Genomic DNA, 20,584 nt, shown 5'->3' with positions numbered 1-20,584 from the left:
ATTCTACGTTAACCATGTTTTAGGTTGGTGAATAAACACCTATGACTTCTCTATCAATTCACATTCTTATCTGTGTTTACACATCCATGCACAAGCATCTTTTGTCTTACATTTTGGTAACATTCATAGGTTGTGTGGGATTTCTGCATGTCCTGACATGTTCTCCTTGTCTGGCCACAGAATTTTTCAGCCAACCATTTCAGAAATTCCAAGACACGGCTTTGCTCTTCACACCCCCATATTATCTGTAGAGAAGCTGACCCCATGCTAGCTTTCAATGTGTCACCTACAGTTATCTTTTCTGGAAATGTTTGAAAACTGTCTCTTGCTTGTGATGCTGTAGGTTTCCTTGTTTGGGGCTTTCACAAGGATTTTTGTTGTTGTTGTTGCTGCTGCTGTATTGAATACTCACTTTGGATCTTGATAACTATTCTGTGCCTGGAGTTATAGAAGCAATTCCTATCATATCTCAATGATGATATTTGCATCCTTCAGTGTCCTTCTTTGAGCAACTGCCCCCTAAGCTTCTAGCTCTGGGCATGTAGCTATATACTGTTGTGTTACCTCCCATCCATTTGTTTTTATCATAATTATTTAATAATCTCCTTTTCTATCCTTTGGTTGTTCTGCACTGCACTATCAGTTTTGGAGACTCACTGTAGTCCAGACAAGAAGGCTGAAAGCTAGACAGCATGCCTGGCCTCACCAACCCATGAGTGGATCACTCTGGCCTCTTTCCATTTCTGCTAACTCAAAGTACCAGTTCTGCTTAGATCAAACTCGGAGCCTTTTATTGTAGTTTTCTATTTTAGGATTGCAGGCCTATCTCCTTTATCTCTCCTTTAGATGAATATAAATGGCAATTGTCCAAGTCCATCAGCAAACTTTGCACTAGAATAGTTTAAACACCAGACATAACCAGAAGTCCAGTGGGGGAAATTCTCTATTAAGGAAGAGGGGGTGAAGCTGAAGAAAGGCCATCCCTGCACATGGGAAGAAAGGGAAGTTCAGCTCTCAGAGGCACACAATCATGAATTGAATTAACAAGCTTCTCTTCTCCTCTGTGACTATAAACTCATAGCAGCCAAACACAGATAAAGTAAGGCACAGTGAAGAGCCACTGGAAATAAAAATGCTGGATGCAGACAGCATCCCCTCATCAGACAACTGTGCAACAGGGAAGCCAAGGTTGATCTAAAATAAACGAGACTGGATTTGTACAATCCTGGGGTTTGTGCTCAGATAACTAGTGCGGGCACAGCTAGGCAGAAAGGCCCAGTAAGATGTGCTCGGCTGGTCATTTGCTGTCTAGTGTCCTCTAGATGAATTGACAAATTTAAAGGTACTGCATGTGGTACAGCATTCAAGGAGAGCACATGCTGACTGCAAGGGAGTTGTGCTAATTATATGTTCGAAGTACTAAAAGAGACACCTTTTATCAGGGTTTGTGTCAAAACAGTGAGCTATTGCACCTTTATGTCTACACACACACACACACACACACACACACACACACACACAGAGAGAGAGAGAGAGAGAGAGAGAGAGAGAGAGACATCTTTTATCAGGGTTTGTGTCAAAACAGTGAGCTATTGCACCTTTATGTCTACACACACACACACACACACACACACAGAGAGAGAGAGAGAGAGAGAGAGAGACATCTTTTATCAGGGTTTGTGTCAAAACAGTGAGCTATTGCACCTTTATGTCTACACACACACACACACACACACACACACACACACACACACACAGAGAGAGAGAAAGAGAGAGAGAGAGAGAGAGCATTTGCCTACTAGCATGCTCCTGGGTTCAATCATGAGAACCACAAAACTAGGAGAATTTATGCCTTCAACTTAGCAGACTCAAGCCTTTATTAATGAAAGACAATGATTTTCTAAAAAAAAACAAAACAAGAGGTTTCAAAAGCTTTTTCTTAAAATACTGCCAAACCTTTCTATGAAAGTGCAAACACAGTAGAGAAATTTAAAAGAGAAAGCAAGAAAAGGCTGGTGCCACCTAAGCCATATGTCTTTTGTTCATGAGGGACCCAGTGTTCATGAAGCTGTTTGTTATTCACCTCATTATAAACGTCTAGCTGTCACAGCAGGTGTTGGGGCACGAGAGGACATGGTGTCCAGGAAATCTGAAATTAGGTTAGAAATCTCCCAGGTGACCAATTCCCTTTCAATTGACTCAAGTAGCTGCCTGCACCTAGCATAGCCCCTGAGCTGCTTCTCTGTGAAATGGCTGTGATTTAAGTCTCAGCAGAGATGTCCCTAAAGCATACCCCTTAAAGATGTGAGGGTCACATATCCAGCAAAGGGAGAGAGGTGTTCGTCTACTTTCTAACTGTCAGAAGAAAAAGATAATCTTCTTGTTGCTTTGAAATTCTGCTCGCCACAGATTTGGTTTCGCTATTTGTTGTGTGAGCCAGTCTCTGAATTAAAAGCTGTCCCTCCTATTTATTTGCTTCCCCACATGGAAGGTAAGTCAATTATTACAGAACTCACTCTGACCCGCAAAACTCCTTTCTATGTCCTCTCAGGACCCAGACTTCCCCATGACTAGGAAAAGGGTAGAACACACTGTGTGAATGGCTTCATGGTCTGGCAGAACTGACTTTGGTCACTAAGCTGTCACCATGTCCTGTTTTGCTTGTTGCTAGGTTTTGTTAGACAAGCCACCTCTCTGGCAACTTGCTCCATCTTGCTATGTGAAGGTTGCTACAGTATGATAGATACATCAAGGCAGGCTCAGTGGGTGTGCACAGCAGAAGGTAATGGCTCATTCAGTGGGGAATCTCCAGAAGTGCCAGCTGAATAGACTATTTTTTTGTGTAAATGACACACTCTTGGAGAGCATGTGATAGCAACAGAAAGCATACAGGGGGGCTTCAGACACAGAAGGCAATACCCTTCATGCCGATGCACTGTTTTTTTTTTCTTTACTGTTGTTTCCTTACTCCTCTAGGTTTTCATCCTATTTTCTAGATCCCCATTTGTCTTTTCCTTCCTAGTTTCCTTTTTCAAGATTTTTAATGTTCTCTTTTTTGTTTGTTTTAAACACATGAAGGATTTTGTGCACCCTGACACAAAAATTCAGGTACTTTTAGGAATCCCAACATCCCCTATCTCCACCAATGTTTATGCGTGCAAATCTAACACAAAGGATAGAAATTTTAAACCATTGAACAATTTCTGCTTGAATCCCTCCTCCTGTAAACTCACAATGTGTTGTAATGATACAAGAAATCATAAGGAGGTCTCCACTCAGAAACAGATGTACTGCAAAGTAGATTCAAAGAGCAGGGCCAAGATGAGGAAGGCAGAGACACCACACATTCTTATGGAACATTGAACAAGTTACTTTAGCTCCCTGTTCCTCACAAGTGTGACTTAGCTTTTGCTTCTGTAAGAGCTTGAAGATGATCTTTTCCAAATGGAATCTCATTTTTCAAAGTCTTGTTTGAAGATGATATAGAAGGGTAACATTAGAGAGATACACTTCTCACAAGAAAGTCATATTTTTATCCCCTGTTTATTCCCCCAGCATTTATTCAACTTCACTTATTGCTGCAAGGACTTTTAGAGAGATAACAAACAGACAAACAACAACAACAACAACAACAAAAAAAACCATACTCTGTGAAATGAACCAAGAAAGTGTTGGCTTGGCATTAGTCAAGACTGAGTTGAGCCTTGGCAGTGGGAGGGTTGTTAATGTGACAGTGGGGGAAATTTTCAGGTAGACAGTCTATTGTCAAGACTGGACTTATGTTTTAGGGTCTCTTTTGTTTCCCTGAGATGATGTTCAAAAGATACTACAATCTCTCCCTGCTGTGGGAAGAGAGGAGTGTCAAAGGTAATAGAATTCAATAGGAAATCTTTCATTTATAATGAATGGGTACAATGGTTTGAATATGATTTGTCCCCTGTGAAACTCATGTTGAGGTTTAATCTCCATTATGTGATATTAAGAAGTAGAATAAGGTGAGACATTTAATAGGAGATTAGGATTCTGTCTTAATGAATGGCTTAATGCACTCATGTGATTAATGGATTAATGAGTTATCTTAAGGGAAAAAACAGGATTGCTATAAAATCTTCTTCTTGTTTCTGACTATGTGAAGGGTTTTGCTGTCTTAGAACTCTGCCAACAAGAAAGTTATCATCAAATGTGGCCTTTGGACCTTAGGTTATAACCACGAGCTCCAGTAAATCTTTCAAAAATTCATATGGCCCATGTATTCTGTTATGAACAACTGAAATAGATTACAACAAGGGAAAATAATCTTTATACAGTGGCATGCTCCAACAGGAATTCTATATAAATACTACAGAAACCCTGTGCCAGAAAAACCATAGTTTGAGTCAGTGGTGTGCTGGCATGCATTTAATAAGGGGTCTTTCAGGAAGAAAAGGTACCCTATTCATAGAACTTAGTATTTTTCATGGTATAAGTTCTTATACTATGTCCAATTTTAAACAATCAAATAGATTACTTTGAATAAGGGTTTTGGGGAAATATAGTTATAACCACCATACAGATGCTAAAAATGTAAAAACATAAGAGGATAATGCTGAAAGCTATTAAATAATCAAGAAATGGTGCCTTTGGGGGTACTAGTTATCTTTTAATTTACCTATAAATTTATTAAATTAAAAATTGAACAGCAGCCATATTTAGTAAGCAATACAAAATCCTTGAAAAAAATTGACTTCACTATGGCATTGGTTTGTCCTCAAAGGATAAAATGAAATTAATGTTAGCTTAATTAATACTTAAGTCACTTGATGTGTGAAGTGGACACATTGATTTAAGTGTTGTTACACTTGTTGATGCTCTAGAATGGTGTGTTATTTATGGATACATGACTCTAAAACAGTAACTAAAGTCATCAGAAGCTAGAGAGATGACAGTTTTTATAAACTTTGTGACTCGAATATGAACAATATATTTCCTTTTCTATGAAAATCAAACCACTAGGAAGACATTTGCATATGGCTTGGCATCTGAGTTGTGTGGTATCGAACTCACATACTGAAGACCTGGTTCCCAGTGGGACGAAGAGAAAGAGACAGCAGGGCCATGCCCCGTATTTGTACCAAGGCAAGGTTGTGTGACGACACAGTGGACAGGCTCTGTAAACCTGGAAGGGAAGCCACGCCAGGAACCATCCTACAGGCTGATCGTAGACTTACAGAGCTAAGCTACAGTCTGTGTTTTCTTATAGAGGCCTGAGCAGATACATAAAACAAAAAATGAAACCAGACATAGCTCCACAGCACTAATATGACGCTCATATCTAAGGCTTTTTCATAAAGCTGTAGGTGTTACTTTCTATCCTCTCCCCTGCCATAAGCTTAGATTCAGTCCTCTGGGTGACAGTTCAAACCTTGCCACCTTGGTGACCCCATCTTCAGTGTTGGTTTCCCCAAGTAGCTGCTTGCTCTTTCCCACTACAAACAGCTTCTTTTTCCCCTTTGGTTTTACGAGACAGGGTTTCTCCGTATTGTTTTGGAGGCTGTCGGTCCAGCCTGGCCTCGAACTCACAGAGATCCGCCTGAGTGCTGGGATTAAAGGCGTGTGCCACCACCGCCCGGCACAAACAGCTTTTATTTGTTCATTTTGGCTTGTCTTGAACTTAAGGTGATTCTCCTGACTCAGTCTTCCAAGTGCTAGGATTATACATAGAGCCATCATGTGTAGTTTACAAAAGCTTTTTATAGTGATAATCTTAGGGGGTTTTGCCAGTGCAAACCCTTTGTAGGCAGGTGGCCCACACTGGAAGTCAGGCATGTAACTGTTAAATGAAAAACTCAAAACTCCATTGCATAATCTACATTTCACGAAGTAGGAGGAATCACCTACGTAGTGGCTGCTGCACTGACCGCTCAAACACTAAAATCTGTCATCACTGCAGAAAGTCCTATTAGACATTACACAGTGGTAGACAAGTATCCATTGGACACAAAGCAGCCAGGCACCTTTCTCTTTTCCCAGTTCAGAATTCAATGCCTGCTATGTGGCAAATTAATAAAGGAAAACAATGAACACTGCTCACCCAACTGTGGCTTTATAAAACAATTCCCACAAGACAGAGAACTAAGCACAGACAACAAACTTTTATTATTGATGAGGACAAAGCTGAAAACAAACTATTTTCATTTTCTCCAGGTTGAGAACACCAAGATGCATCATTAAGATATAATTATAGACTCCATCTCTCAGTGGTTAGTTCAGAAGAACACTATCGATTCTAAATTTAGTTTTTCTAGGCCATCGAGGCTCCATTGCTCTATCAGTGACCCTATGGACTCATTAAATCTTTCAGCATGATATTTATGCAACTGTTTAATGAGTCCTCCAACACCTTCAATTCTCTGGATCTCATGCCTATTATTTTAGTGGTAAATGTCTGCCTTTAATTAATCATACCCTTCACAGACTCAAAGGAGACCACGATAAAGGTTACAGAACTTGCTGTTGGTGAAGGGATTTTTGTTTTCATATTTAAAGATCTTCAAAGACACACACTGCAGTCCTTAGATGTCCCTTTCAGTGTTTAGACAGCCTTATTCTCAGAGAAATTCCTTTATTCCTTCTTAAATCTTCCTAAATGTAGCCTGAAGCAGTTGTATTACCTCTGTTGCTAAAGAAAAAGAACCGGGTGAGGGGTCATACACTCCAGAGAAGCACCTTCCTGCTGTGTGAGTGACACTTGAATACAAACTAGAAGGAGAGGTTCTCTCTCAAGATAGACTTTAGATTTTCTAGTATCCTCTGGGATAAACTAGGGCATAACTAATATAACTTCAAAGGGTATATGAAAGCCAACTGCTTACCAAATAAACTAGGCCCACAGCACAGCCTACATACTAGCTCCTCATACATAGTAGGCCTTCATATTCACTAGCCTCTTGTATACTCTAGCGTAGGCCCTGATCCACACTAGCCCCTATACACACTAGTTCCTAGTGCACTAGCCCCTTTCTGGGATATTTCAGAAGAAAGCTTAATTAACAATGATGTTATAGTGTGCTGATGGTGCGGAAGACTTTACCAAGGAGAGATTAGTGACAAAAGAGAGAGTGTGATGCCAAGGGAGCGAAATCCATTTAGTCTCTGGTTTGAAGTCACTAAATGGTGAGTAGAGGATGGAGGGGGGAGGAGGCCACTGACCTCTCAAACCTGTTTCTTCAAATGCAAAACAGTGAGAAGAAGAAGCCAGTACAAGTGATGTGGTCAGAAGGTATAGACAACAGCACACACTGGTAAACACTATTTTACATTTATTTTAATTAGGACACCTTTGAATAACGTTCTATTGCTGTTAGCTGACTTTTAATATGCCAAAGCATGGAGGAGCTGTGTGTTCAGTTATTTTGTGTTCCCTGTTGGCAAAGTCTAGAACATAGCAGGCACTTAATAAATGCTTGTCACTAAGTTGTGTTTTCCCAAGGTAATGCCTTCAATATTTTCAGGAGAGGGTCATTCTACAGATCCTTAATTTTTTCAAAGATTCATTTCCTTTTAATTACATTTATGTAAGTGTCTGTGTATATGCGTATGCAGGTGCCCTTGGAGTCCAGAAGACGATGTCAACTCCCTTGGAACTAGAGTTGAAAGCAATTGTGAGCTGCTTGACATCATGGGTGCTGGGGACTGAACGTGGGTCTTCTGCATGCGCAATAAGCATTTTAAACTGCTGAGCCATCTCTCCTGGCTTCATGTCTAGTAAGTCATGTCCCTACAGAAGAAGCAAACACTGAAAAGTTTTCTATACAGTGATTTGTCACTACTAAAAATAGATGTTTTAAGGATTAGAAGTCTGGTCTACCTGTTCAGCTTCACTTATTGATCTCCAGCTAATAGCAAGGAATGTCATTTTTCATCAATGATGAAAATGTGTACTCACAATTTTAAGTACAGGAACTTCAGCTATTTCATACAAGCACGCTTGGGACCCACTTTCTTCGTATCATAAGCATACGAGCTGTATGACCTACTAGCTTTCATTAATTTGCTCATTTTCAATTGCTCTATATAAATAGAATTATTTAGTGAAAAATAAGAAACATTTTGGGAAAATTAAAATTGGAACAAAAATGACCCTATATACTGTTACATAAGAATGATTTGTATTTTTTAACTATAAAATACTATAATTAGTTTTTTCTTCTGGTTTAGCAGTGAGACCTATTTTTCATGAAAAGTATAAGGTTGGTTTATTTTTGCATCACTCCTTGTCTCTTAGCAGCTAAGGGGAGCAAACTAACAATATGATTAAGGATTTTTTTGGAAGTCCAGGTATTAATAGTGAATACTCTTTTAAAAGATATATCATTTTGTTTTTTGTTTGTTTGTTTATTTGGTTGAATGCTTTGTTGTTGTGTGTCAAGCAGGAAGCACAGTTGTTACTCTGAAGGGAATAAAGTTATAAATGGGGCAGTCACAAGCCCAACAGAACACTAGGTCAAAATGTAACATTTATAGTCTCTATGCATTTATTTTGAAAATAAAGCCCAAGTCCTGTATTCTTAGGGCCGCTGACATTTGTGTCTTTTGAGAGGATCCAGATTTCTACTCATTGCAAACAAGCCAAAGAGATAGCTCATCTGGTAAAGACACTGGATGCCAAGCAGATCCAAGTCTGAACCCTGGTACCCATAGAGTAGAAGCAAAGAAGCAACTCCTACAAGCTGTCCTCCACACCTTCCCTCTACAAAAAAGAAATAAACCACCAGGCAGCAACAAACTAACAAAACACAAGACTTAACATTCAGATTCAAAGGACAAGGGTGTTTCCAAGTTTCCTCTGTGGCTCACTGTACAAAATGGAAATAAGTATAAGCCGACTCTTCCCCAGGAATGAGCTTTATCACAGGGTCACACAGTAGTCACTGATGAGAGGATGTGGTCAGAAATCATGCCTAGGCTGTAACTTTGCTCTCAAATGCCCCCCCTTCCTCCCCCGTCTCTTCTTCCCTTTTTCCCTGCCTCCCTCCCCATGTACTTTTTCCCCCCCTCACTTGCCAAGAGAAAAAACAATTCTATCAATGGGCCAAGCTTATGATCAGACAACCATAATTCAAGTATGGAGGTATCTTACAGCTTTTTCCATATGCTTAAGACAGGACGTAGAAATGTTCTAGAACCCTGGCAGTCACATCATGTTCACAGGCAATGTGAATGTCTAGTCATTAAATGGGGAGGGGGACTGGTTAAAACAAAAGATTCTTTCACCCAACTAGCCCTCTTGGATCAGGATGTGTGTTTAATAAAATGGTCAAGTGATTCACAAAAGCAGCTGGTGAAGAGGGCGTGCAGGGCCTTAGCCCCTTTCCTCAGCAAGAGGTTTCTTGCAGGTATTTTTGGACAGTTTCTATACCACATTACATCACAGGGCAACAAATATTTGAAGAAAAATATTTTCAGTCTCCTTGTAGAACTCTTATTTTTTGTTACATCAGAAAAGCATCTTGATATTGGAATACATTGTTCTGTTTTAAAATATACTTCAGTTTTTAATCCTTCCTTTCCTCATCACAGTACCTTTATGGACTATAGTACAAAATTTCAGTACAGGCACATGCTATGTGTGGATCAGGATAAGGTGACTGGTGTATCAATCACCTCAAACATATAGTGTGTGTGTGTGTGTGTGTGTGTGTGTGTGTATCTGAGAGAGAGAGAGAGAGAGAGAGAGAGAGAGCATGTGTGCACGTGTGTATTGAGCACATTCGAAATGATGTCTATTAATTATTTTGCAGTACACAATAAGATGTCAGCCACAATTGGCCAGGCTATTGTGCTGTTAGAAATTTTCTTTTTTGTTAACCACAAGGAAGTCTCATGTCTCCTCCCAAATACACACCTTCCTAAATGGCACAGTTTTCAGACTAGTGTAAGGAATGCAATAAATTGTCACAACACAGCTGCAAGTGAAAATCCCCTGTTCAAAGCTCAGATCTGCAGTCGGTTCCAGTCTCTAGCTGCTAGCCCAGCATTCCTTCTTCAGGGGTGTGGCCCAGTGCTCTGGCGTTTACAGAGTAGAATGGGTTAAGAAGATTTCCTGAGAGACTCCCTTTTGGGTTTTTAAAAATGGGACTGTGTGAGGAAAAGGGGGCAGTGAGAGTCACTGGAATGTACACTTCCAAAGTGCGAAGACGAGATGAAGAGTGAGAAAGGGAAAAGTAAGATGTAAAAGAGAAGCCAACTTTGTAAACAGAAGCAAAAGGAAGAAAGAGGAAGAAGAATGAAGAAAAGGGAATTTATGTCCATTGGAAAGAATGCAAGGATGGAGAAATAAACACCAGATTAAGACAGCAAAGTCCAAGGGAGGCATCCCAGATGTGCTGGGAATTCCACAGGAAATAGATGGGACTGTGGAGGGTGAGGGTGAGGACCAAACAGGCAAGTCCATACTGCCTGCACAGGGATGGCCACACACCACCCTTCTCTCAAAAGGGCCCTCCCATCCAGTCCTACCTGGCTAGAATGACGGTGCTCACCACTTGAGAGCTTGAGGGTTGGGGGGGAGTAAAGTCGGGGGGGAACAGAGGGATCCTCATGGCAAGTTTCCGACAAGACTGAGGAGGAGCCTTCCCCCTGTGTGGAGAAAAAGGGAGGCTGTCATTTCTATGGCAAGGAAATGGTTTTCTGAGTCACCTGGTGTTTCAAATTTAAGTCTGGTTGGATCCTTGATTTGCCATCTGGAGCAGCAGTTTAACATCCCCACCGCCCTCAGCACCTACGGGGTAGCACAGGACCCAGTTTGCCAAAAATGCAATGGTACTGCTAATTGACTTCTTGGCTCTTGCCCATCCTCTCCAGGGATTACGTACTGAATGTGATGACAACTTTGTATGTCCCACTACATCAGGAGATCCTAGAAAAGATGCTATTGATTGACAGCTGTTCAGTAGAATGAGGCAGCCCAGTGAGTGAATTTTAATGCTCTACTTTTCATTCCCAAAGAGAGAATGTTCTAAAATGAAGATAATTTGATTATCCCTCTACATGAAAAAAAAACCTCTTTACTGGAACTCCCTTCAGCAACATATATATGTGATAACTGGAGACATTCTGAGAAGATTATTGTGGCCCCTGAGGCAAACAGCATGCAAGTTTATGAGGTGTTCTATATGAAATAATTAAAATATTTGCTGAACAGAAAGAATATGGCAGGCATTATTCTTGGGTATCTAGAGTGCATGGGCATTGAGTGGAGAAAACAGACAGAGCTCTTGTCTCTTTGCAGCTTATACCTTGCTGGGAAAGACAACCAGACATAAAAAAGAAATCTATGGCTGAATAGGCAGCAGACTAGAAAAAAATGTGGAAAAGGTCAGAAATGGATGTTGGTGGTGACATGTGCAAACTTAAGATTTTTTCCCTAACCTTAATATGTATGGGTGTTTTTGACTCCATGTATGTCTGTGCACCACGTATGTGCCTAGTGACCACAGAGGCCAGAAGAATGTGTTGGGCTCCCTGGAACTATCTGGGTGTTGGAATTTGAACTTGAGTCATCTGGAACAGCAGCAAATATTCTTAACAATCTCTCCAGTACTGCCCAGTCCAAATTTAAATAGAGTGATCATGCAGTGTCTACTCAAGATCTTTGATTTGAGAATGACTGAAATACAAGAGAGAGTTGTTCAATAAACATTTGGGATATACACAAATAATGTATACAGGGGCCCAAAGTGGGGTTGGCTAGCTTCTTGGGGCTCAGAAAAATATCAGCATGGGGCAATCCGTTGTAGATCCACGTGGAATTGAAGAAGGGATAAAAAATGAAAGGATCTTGTAAGCATTTATTGTGAGAGAGACAGAGGCAAACAAAAGCTCTTGAGCAGAGAAGTGTCTTGATTTCAAGGCTACTTCTGGCTGCCAGGCTAGGAACAGACTGTGAGTAGATATACTGTCGTAGGGAAACCATTCTAAACCCAGGAGAGACGGTCATTGTGGCTTTGGCTAAGGTGGGTGCAGTGAGTAAGTAAGTACTTGATGTCTTGATACATCATGTTACATTTCAAATCCTAGGGTTTTCTGATTCTATCGAAAACAAAGAGTAATAAGTGAAAATGCTGTTTGATCCTTTCTGTTAGAAACTTCAAAACTTCCTTGTCAGAATCAAAGATTCAACTCATGACTGAATAAATATAGATGTCTGTGTCAACTGATTTTTACTTACATAAAATGTATAAATGTGACTCCCATGGCTAAGTGGCTACACTGATTCTCCAGAGCTATAACCCAAGAAATAGGGAGAGTAACTCTCAGTGTCAGCCACTGTGTTCTTTTGCTGAACAGAAGTTTCAAGAGTTTTCTCAGTACAGGGCCCTGAACTGGACTTTTATGACAACCTTTCCTTTGGTCCCCACATTTTTGAGTTATCAAGAATTTCAAGAGTATTAAGATATACACTCTTTGGATAAATATTTCTTGATTTGAGTTTCACCATTTTTCCATTAAAAGGCTCATAAAAATTATGTGATAGTTTCAGATATAAATTACACTTTCATATATTTAGCTTCAAAAGTGTTTAGATGTATGTATTGATAATTTTCATTATCCTATTTACTCCAAAGAAAGACTTAAAAATTAGAGCTCTATTGAGAATTTAGTATCAATTAGCAGTAGAAACATGCAGACAAATAGTGCATGGTGGCAGGAACACAGGAAGGAAACTGAAAGGAACCCCAAAGCTCCCATCTCCGAGTGTGCAGGATCTTTCGTGTATGGCTGTGGGAAGATGGAACGCCTCTCAGTCAATTCCTGATGCTAAATAGAGGTTTAGTGAGAAGACTTAGAACCATAACTCAAGACCACCTACTTAGCAGTCTCTGCCATAATACAATGGAGCTAATTAAATATTCCCACATCATCTCCTTTCCAGTAAGGGAAAAATCTGGAAAAGGGGGGAGAAAGCAAGTCACTTGGGAAGAGAACAGGAGGAAGAATCAACTGCCCCTAGGTGAATCCATGTTACAACTTTGTTTAAACTTCACAAACTCATCATCTTTTAGAAGTCAACTGATAACAGGAATCTGTGAAGCAGATAGGACACACCGAGCTTAAAGGGTAGCTGCTTCACAGGTAGAGATTTGTCAGTGTGCTTCTGTCATAATCATGTGGTTCATTTTTCAAAACAAGTTGGAATCTTTTAAATAAGAAAATTTCTAACTTTTACATAGATGGATAGGTTTATGATGATGCCCAAAGGGAATAAATGGAATGGTTAAAGTTCTCTATATTTTTAGCTCCAGAGAGTCAAAGGGTTGCTGAGGTAAGGCAGTGGTTTTAGAATATAGGCATTCGTGAAAGCAACAGTGGGTTCTTTGGAAACTTCGCTTCATATCTTTCTTTGTCTAGACTCAAGCCTGCTTGTCCATCATTCCGACTTCGTGCCTGCATTAGATGGGAAAACAACTCTGTGAGACTGCATGGCGCTAAACTTCACACTGCAGGAGTCAATTCTCCATCATGAAGAAGCACAGTTTCCTGCAAGCTGCATGTCTCTGTCAAAATGGGACTAACTCAGACATGAAAGAATTCCACACTATTCCTTTCTATCTCAAGTGTTGGCTAGTTGGATTGCTTGGGCTGTCTCTCCCACTGAGAACAGAAACAGTTTGGATTTGATTTTAAAACTATCTTCTTTAGTAACCACTAAATCTTAAGGAATGACCAAGCCCAACTGAAGGGAACGATGAACCAAAAGCAACTGAAATCCAAATGCATCACACACACTGGAGCAACTGAATTCCTCTCTGGAAACTTTGAAGGGTGACGAGTTTGTACCTTAAATCTGAGGCATCTTCAAAGCCAGAGAAGACTTACAGAAAGCTACAGCTTCCAGATAATTGACGAGACAATAGCTGAACTAGAACTTCTAGAAATAAAAAAAAAAGCACACAGCCTGAGACAAAAAAATTAGTGAATGAGTAGGGTACAGCCTGTGCATCAGAAAGACAGTCTGAAAGAAACCTGTCCACGGGAAGCACGTAACAAACTCATGGAATAACAACTGAAATTAAGAGGCAGAAAAGTCTATTTTGTGCATCTGTATGTGCACATGTGTGAGGGCGCACATACACATACGCATAAACATGAACATGTGCACGCACATTTGCAGGCACACACACGTATACACACATGTACACAGAATAAAGTTCTTGGAAGTGAAGGAAAACATCCTGCAGAAGCCATTATTTGCTGATATGACAGTTGAGCGTTCTGGCAAAACAAATGAAGTTCTGTATCTTGTCATTGCAAATACACAGACACATTTTACAGTTATCTATCTGGCCACTGCAAACACACAGATACATTATAAAGTTATCTATCTGGCCATTTCAAACACAAAATACATTAGAGTTATCTTTCTGACCACTTCAAACACAGAGATACATTATAGACTTATCTGTCTGGCCATTTCAAACACAGAGATACATTATGGAATTATTTGTCTGGCTACTTCAAACACACAGATACATTATAGAGTTATCTATCTGGTCATTGCAAACACAGAGATACATTAGAGTTATCTATCTGACTACTTCAAACACAGACACATTATAGAGTTATCTGTCTGGCCATTTCAAACACAGAGATACATTAGAGTTATCTGTCTGACTACTTCAAATAAACAGATACATTTTAGTTATCTGTCTGGACATTTCAAACACAGATACATTATAGAGTTAATCTGTCTGGCCACTTAAAACACACAGATATATTATAAAGTTGTCTATCTGGCCATTTCAAATACTGAGATATGTTAAAATTACCTGTCTGGCTACTTCAAACACAGATACATTTTAGAGTTATCTGTCTGGCCATTTCAAACACAGAGATACATTAGAGTTATCTGTCTAACTACTTCAAATACACAGATACATTTTAGTTATCTGTCTGGACATTTCAAACACAGAGATACATTAGAGTTATCTGTCTGACTACTTCAAATACACAGATACATTTTAGTTATCTGTCTGGCCATTTCAAACACACAGATACATTATGGAAACAATGTATAAGACAAAAGAAAAAAGTATAAATGAAGTCAAAGGGAAGAAATACAAAACATTTCTAAAGAACTGTAGTAACACTTAACTAAACCAACAGATGCAGGAAGGTACCCTAAATGAGCTTCCAGAAAGTAACTGCCAATACAAAATTCTATACCCAGTGAAAATATCACTGCAGAAGGAAGGTGATGAGGATTCTTGTCTACATTTTAAACTAAAGAATGTTTGGCAAAAACTTGTACAGACACTTTGGAAATCAGTATGGAGATTCCTCAGAAAAATGGGAATAAACCAACCACAAGACCCAGCAACTCCACCCTTAGGCATATATCCAAAAGATGCCCATTCATACAACAAAGATGTCTGTTCCACTATGATCATAGCAGCATTATTTGTAATAGCCAGAACTTGGAAGCAACCTAGATGCCCCTCAACCGAAGAGTGGATAGAGAAAATGTGGTACATTTATACAATGGAGTACTATTCAGCAGAAAAAAAACAATGGAATCCCGAAATTTGCAGGCAAATGGATGGCACTAGAAGAAACCATCCTGAGCGAGGTAACCCAGTTACAAAAAGAGAAACATGGCATGTACTCTCTCATATATAGATTTTAGACATAGATCTGGGGAGTGTCAGCCTACAATCCAATGGCAAGAGAGTCTGGGAAACAGAACCTTCACTCAGTGGCTGATGGAAGCAGAGGCAGACTCCCATGGCTAAGCACTGAGCTGAATTCAAGAAATCCAGTGACAGAGAGGGAGGATGACCAAAGGGATTAAGACTAGGCTTGTTTAACCCCCAGAAACAGCTGACCTGACAAGGGTTAGTTCTTGAATCCCAGACTGATGCCTGGGAATCAAGCATGGGACTGATCAAGACCCCCTGAATGTGGGTGTCAGTGAGGAGGCCTAATGTAATCTATTGAGCCTTGGGTAGTAGATCAGTATTTATCCTGGGTATACAAATGGACTTTGGACTCCCATCCAACAATGAGAGATGCATTCTCACCCTGAACTCTTGGGGGAGGGTCTGGGCCCTGCCCTGGATGAAATGACAGACTATGGACACCCCCATGGAGGGCCTCACCCTCCCTGGGGAAATGAGAGGATATTTGGGGGGTTGGTGGGAGGGCATAGGAGGAGGGGAGGGAAACGGAGAGGGACCTGGAATTGACATGTGAAGCAACCTTGTTTGTAATTTAAATTTAAAAATAAAAATACATATATAAAAAAGAATGTTTGGCAAAGAAGGCTGTGAGCATGTAGATAAAACTGAATGAACACTACTGGCATGGCATACACTAGTCTCATATCTTATGAGTATATACATCTTTATGATCATCTCATGCCATTACCTTTTTCAGTATCTTCTTCCAGCAAAGACATCTAAACACCAAGAACACAGTATAAAATTAGGTGGAAACTTCTGGAGAGCCTTTTCTCTCACTGAAGGAACCACTCACTGTATACCAGTTTGGGTGTAGGGATACAACTAATACTTTTTGTTAGTTTTACTGTATTTTAGAGTAGTGGCCAGAAACATGGACTTTTTTATTAAAATGTATTCTAATTTTAAAAAGTCTTTATTATCACAATAGATTTTTGAGATCACAATCATTAGTCTTAGAGATTGGACAAAGGGAGTAAAAAATGGTCCCAATATCCTGGTATTCCCCATAAGGAAACTAAACACATCTCAGTTTTATGTTCAAGAAAACAAAGAATAGCCATGTTTGTTTTCTAAGAAAACAATTCTTTGCATAGATACAAACAAAAATTAATTTCTTACAGTACAGTTAAGACCAAACTGCTGCATGGATTAATCAAGATTTGACAATGATTGGGGCATAGCCCAAAGGATGCTGGCTCCCACTGAGGAGTTTGTGTTCCCACAAAAAGTTCTAATTGATACTGACAGGGAGACTAAAGGAGGTATAAATGAATTAGTTGAAGAAAGGTCTAATGTCAGATTCCCAAGTTAAGCCTTTCTTGCCCCATGAATATCAGGGCAAATGTCAGCTGCATCCAGGGTTCCATCTCAAAGCCCGGCAGTGGTTTCTAGCATGATTAACTTCACACGCAAAATGAGCCAATCACACTGCCACAGAGATGTCAGAGGAGAAATGAGGAAAAACAGTCTGTGTTCCCCTCATTGGCAAGAGAAAGAATGAGGCAGTGACTGCTTGATGAAGGGCTCTTTGGGAAGAAATGAAAACACCCCAAGGCTTCTTGGAATCCTCTCTTGATCATGAGATACATTAAAGTAGAAAACCTATGGCCTAAGAAATACCAAAGACAAATTAAGTGTTGGAGAAAAAAAATTTACAAATTTATCGACTGTTTTATGAGGTCAGGCAGACAGTTCATTAAAAAGTCTTGTCAAAAGACGATTCCTCTAACGAGAGCCAGTAGCCGCAGAGTGATCAATACACATTGGGATATCTGCAATAGATTGAGGGCAATATGCTGGAATAAGTTGCTTTCAAGTGTGCAGGAATAAGAGCAGAAGGTCCTCTGTATCATCATAACGTGTAGTTTAAGTTCACACGGGCAGTGGATGCTGGGTATGTACAGTCGAGCTCTTGAATGGCTTCCAACATGTTTTATATACAACTAATTCTTTCTCAATGGTTTGGCAAACCCAGGTATGGAAATCCCAAGGAAACCAATTATGTCACTTAGTTGGAAGCCTGGACAGTGTTCTTGCAAGCATCTCAAGGATTCTGTGGTTGCATATTGCAAAAATGTGTACCTTAGACATAATCAAATACATACATTTAAGGGCTCAGTGAAGCTAGTGACTGCCAGGAAGCATGCATACGAATGTTTCTCTGGAACTGAGAATGCCATTGCAAAGGAGCTGAACATCACCTTTAAGAATGTCTATCGTCTGTAACTTCATAGGTCTCAGTGAGACTAAGGTACAGTAAAGGACAACTTGATTTTATGTCAAATCGAGGGTCAAAATATTTATTTGTTGTATAAATTGCCTCTAAGGATCAAACACTTCCTTTTTTCCCCCAGTGCTCTCAAAAGTTACCTGCCAATGGAACAGAGACACTATGCATTTTTTTATAATGGAAATAAAAATGAACTCTGCTACCAAAGTTGTCTGCTACCAGTCACAAATGGGTCAGTCCAAATTAAGCTTTCGCACTGGGGCCACCATATGCTCCCTGGCAAAAAAAATTGAAGACACTGTTTCTGATTAACCATGCTCTCCTTTGATTGTTCTGTTGCAGGCTACTAAGAACATGGGGACTCAGGCTCATTTGGGAGACTGAGTCTGCTTCTGAGTGAAGGCTCCGCAAAGTTCCACTTCACATGAACCTTCAATGCAGCTGCTCTCTGCTAGGCCAGTGAAATGCCTTGCCACTGATTTGCTGTTGGCTTTCACCAATTGGTTAAAATTCCTTTGTTAAAATTTTAAATTTCCTTTGAGTTTTAAAAGACAGGAATTTGTTTATCTAAAAGGAAGAGTACTAGACAGATATGCCTAGAGTTCTGAACATCTCAAAACAGTAGATTAGGATAAAAGAGAGGTGACAAAAGAGCGTTCTCCATGTCCAGGCCATGACTGTGGATGCCTACATGTGACCGTACTACGCAGATGAAGTGGATGAAGGGGTAGTGAGCTAGCATATTCAATAACATGCTGAAAGACATTAAAGACCGAGGGGGTGCCATCTAGCAACGTTTTTGCTACAGGCAAATGATTATGGATTATCAGGTTCTACTTAGAATTTTTTTCTGTCCCATTTTTGAGAAGGAGCACTGCTTTCCATGTTTTCATGTGAAGCTATACAGTCCTTTGTCATAAATTCAGAACAGTTCATAAATTTCTGGATGTCATAAAATCCTTCTGCCTTGTCATCATTCTTACAGAATGGAAGTGACCTGGTGGACCTGTCTTATAGCTACTATTGGTTACTGTTGTTTCCTTGAGTTTTTCCTCTTTTCTTTTGCTGCCGTTCTTACTAATTTTATTCATATCTATGACAAGCTGCAGAGCCCTTCCAGGATCACACCCCAGAGGGCTGATTTCAAAAGCAGCGCTATTCTGTTTCTGGCCCACATCCCACTATCAGAGCATCGAGGTTCACTCAGTCACCCTGGCCTTTCCTAGTCCATGCCTTCTGTCCTGTGCTTCCGCTCCCATGCCACCCATGCCACCCATGCCACCCTTGACCTTGCCATTTCCCTCCACTGCTTATTACTGCTTCTTGTGAGTCTGGATCTGGAGTGTCTCCCAGAAGCCTGTGAGTAAACGCTTGGTCTATGACCCAAGTGCTCCAAGGAGTTGGAGGAGTCTTTAACAAGTGAGGCCTGGCTGGGCATGGTATCTTACATACCTATAATCAGTAATGAGGTTGCTGAGGCAGGAGGACCACTGTGATGTTAAGCTAATTGCGGCTGCATAATGACCCTGTCTCATTTTTTTAAAAAGTGAATCTAATGGGAAGAGATGAGCTCACTGGGAATTTGCCCTTGAAAAAAAATATTGAGACTCTGGTCTATTCTCTCTGTGTTAGCTTTCGCTGCTGAGCAAGAACAGAATTCCTCTATCATGTGCTATCTCCATGACCTGGTGGGTCAAACAACATGGGACTAAAACCTCTGAGCTTGTGAGCCAAAATGAACCTTTTCCCTTTTACGTTGATTATTTTGGATATTGTGTTCCAAAGGCAGAAAGTTGACTAACACACTTCTTGCTTTTGTTATAATTTTCTTTCATTTGCTATGTATCTCACGATATGACTAGATGTGCTTTTTTGGTTTGTGTTTATGGAGACAGTGTCTTACATAGATGGCTTCAAGCCTGATATGCAACCAAGGATGACTTATAAAACTTCTGATCCTCCTGCCTCCTCCTGCCAAGTGCTGGGATTATAGATGTGAGCTACCATGGATGACTTCACAAGTGATTTCTTATTTTGTTATCAAAGTAATGCTTCTTAAAACACATTCTCAAGTTTCATAGGACACCCTTCGACAAACGATTTGGCTTGACATGGAATCAGCATCTTCAAGGGCTACCTTCAAAACCACTTACAACACAATGACCATAAGTATAACATCACAAATCAAAGAGGAATTTATAATGGTTACTAGTCAAACACTAAGAAATAAAGACAAGAGAATGACTAAAGAATTCCTAGGAACACTTTGGATCTTTTCTAAGGAGCCAAGAAAAAAGAACAAAAGCCTCTAAATATATAGTTGTAGCACCAACTGCTTACCACCCCCAATTACTGAGTATTCAGCATTCGAATGGGAAGCATCAATTGTGGGTTATTTTTTTTTGCATCAATAGTGTTTAGGTTTTTGGCAACAATAGAACCAAGAAGACAAACTCCCTCCACCTCTGTGAATGAGTTTTAGTCCCTCTAAGCTGGTCATGAACATTATGCTCTCTTCCTTGTCATTTGTTTAGAAACCAGAATGTGGTTCCATTATAGCAGATGAGGAGGAATCGATTGTGTGTGGGTGGCATGGAGTGGGGGGTTCTGGAAGATTTCCACCAGTCCTAAGAAG

At 40.1% G+C, this 20,584-nt stretch overlaps 1 protein-coding gene across 3 annotated transcripts in view; it reads right to left on the bottom strand.

Moving 5' to 3' along the window:
- The window catches only part of Plcb1 (phospholipase C beta 1), a 667,876-nt gene that overhangs the window by 58,859 nt on the left and 588,433 nt on the right, over positions 1 to 20,584 (bottom strand). For 2 of the 3 annotated variants that reach the window (XM_040746354.1, XM_040746356.1), the window contains one exon: positions 10,498 to 10,617. The exons of the other annotated variant lie outside the window; for it this stretch is intronic. In XM_040746354.1, coding sequence (XP_040602288.1) covers positions 10,498 to 10,617 — 120 coding nt within the window. The remainder of the gene's footprint in view (positions 1 to 10,497; positions 10,618 to 20,584) is intronic. 3 annotated transcript variants of the gene reach the window in all.

Source organism: Mesocricetus auratus, unplaced genomic scaffold, assembly GCF_017639785.1.
Source record: "Mesocricetus auratus isolate SY011 unplaced genomic scaffold, BCM_Maur_2.0 Super-Scaffold_100004, whole genome shotgun sequence".
Taxonomy (NCBI): domain Eukaryota; kingdom Metazoa; phylum Chordata; class Mammalia; order Rodentia; family Cricetidae; genus Mesocricetus; species Mesocricetus auratus.
The sequence above is the reverse complement of the archived record's forward strand: the minus strand, read 5'-3'. Positions and strand labels throughout refer to the sequence as shown.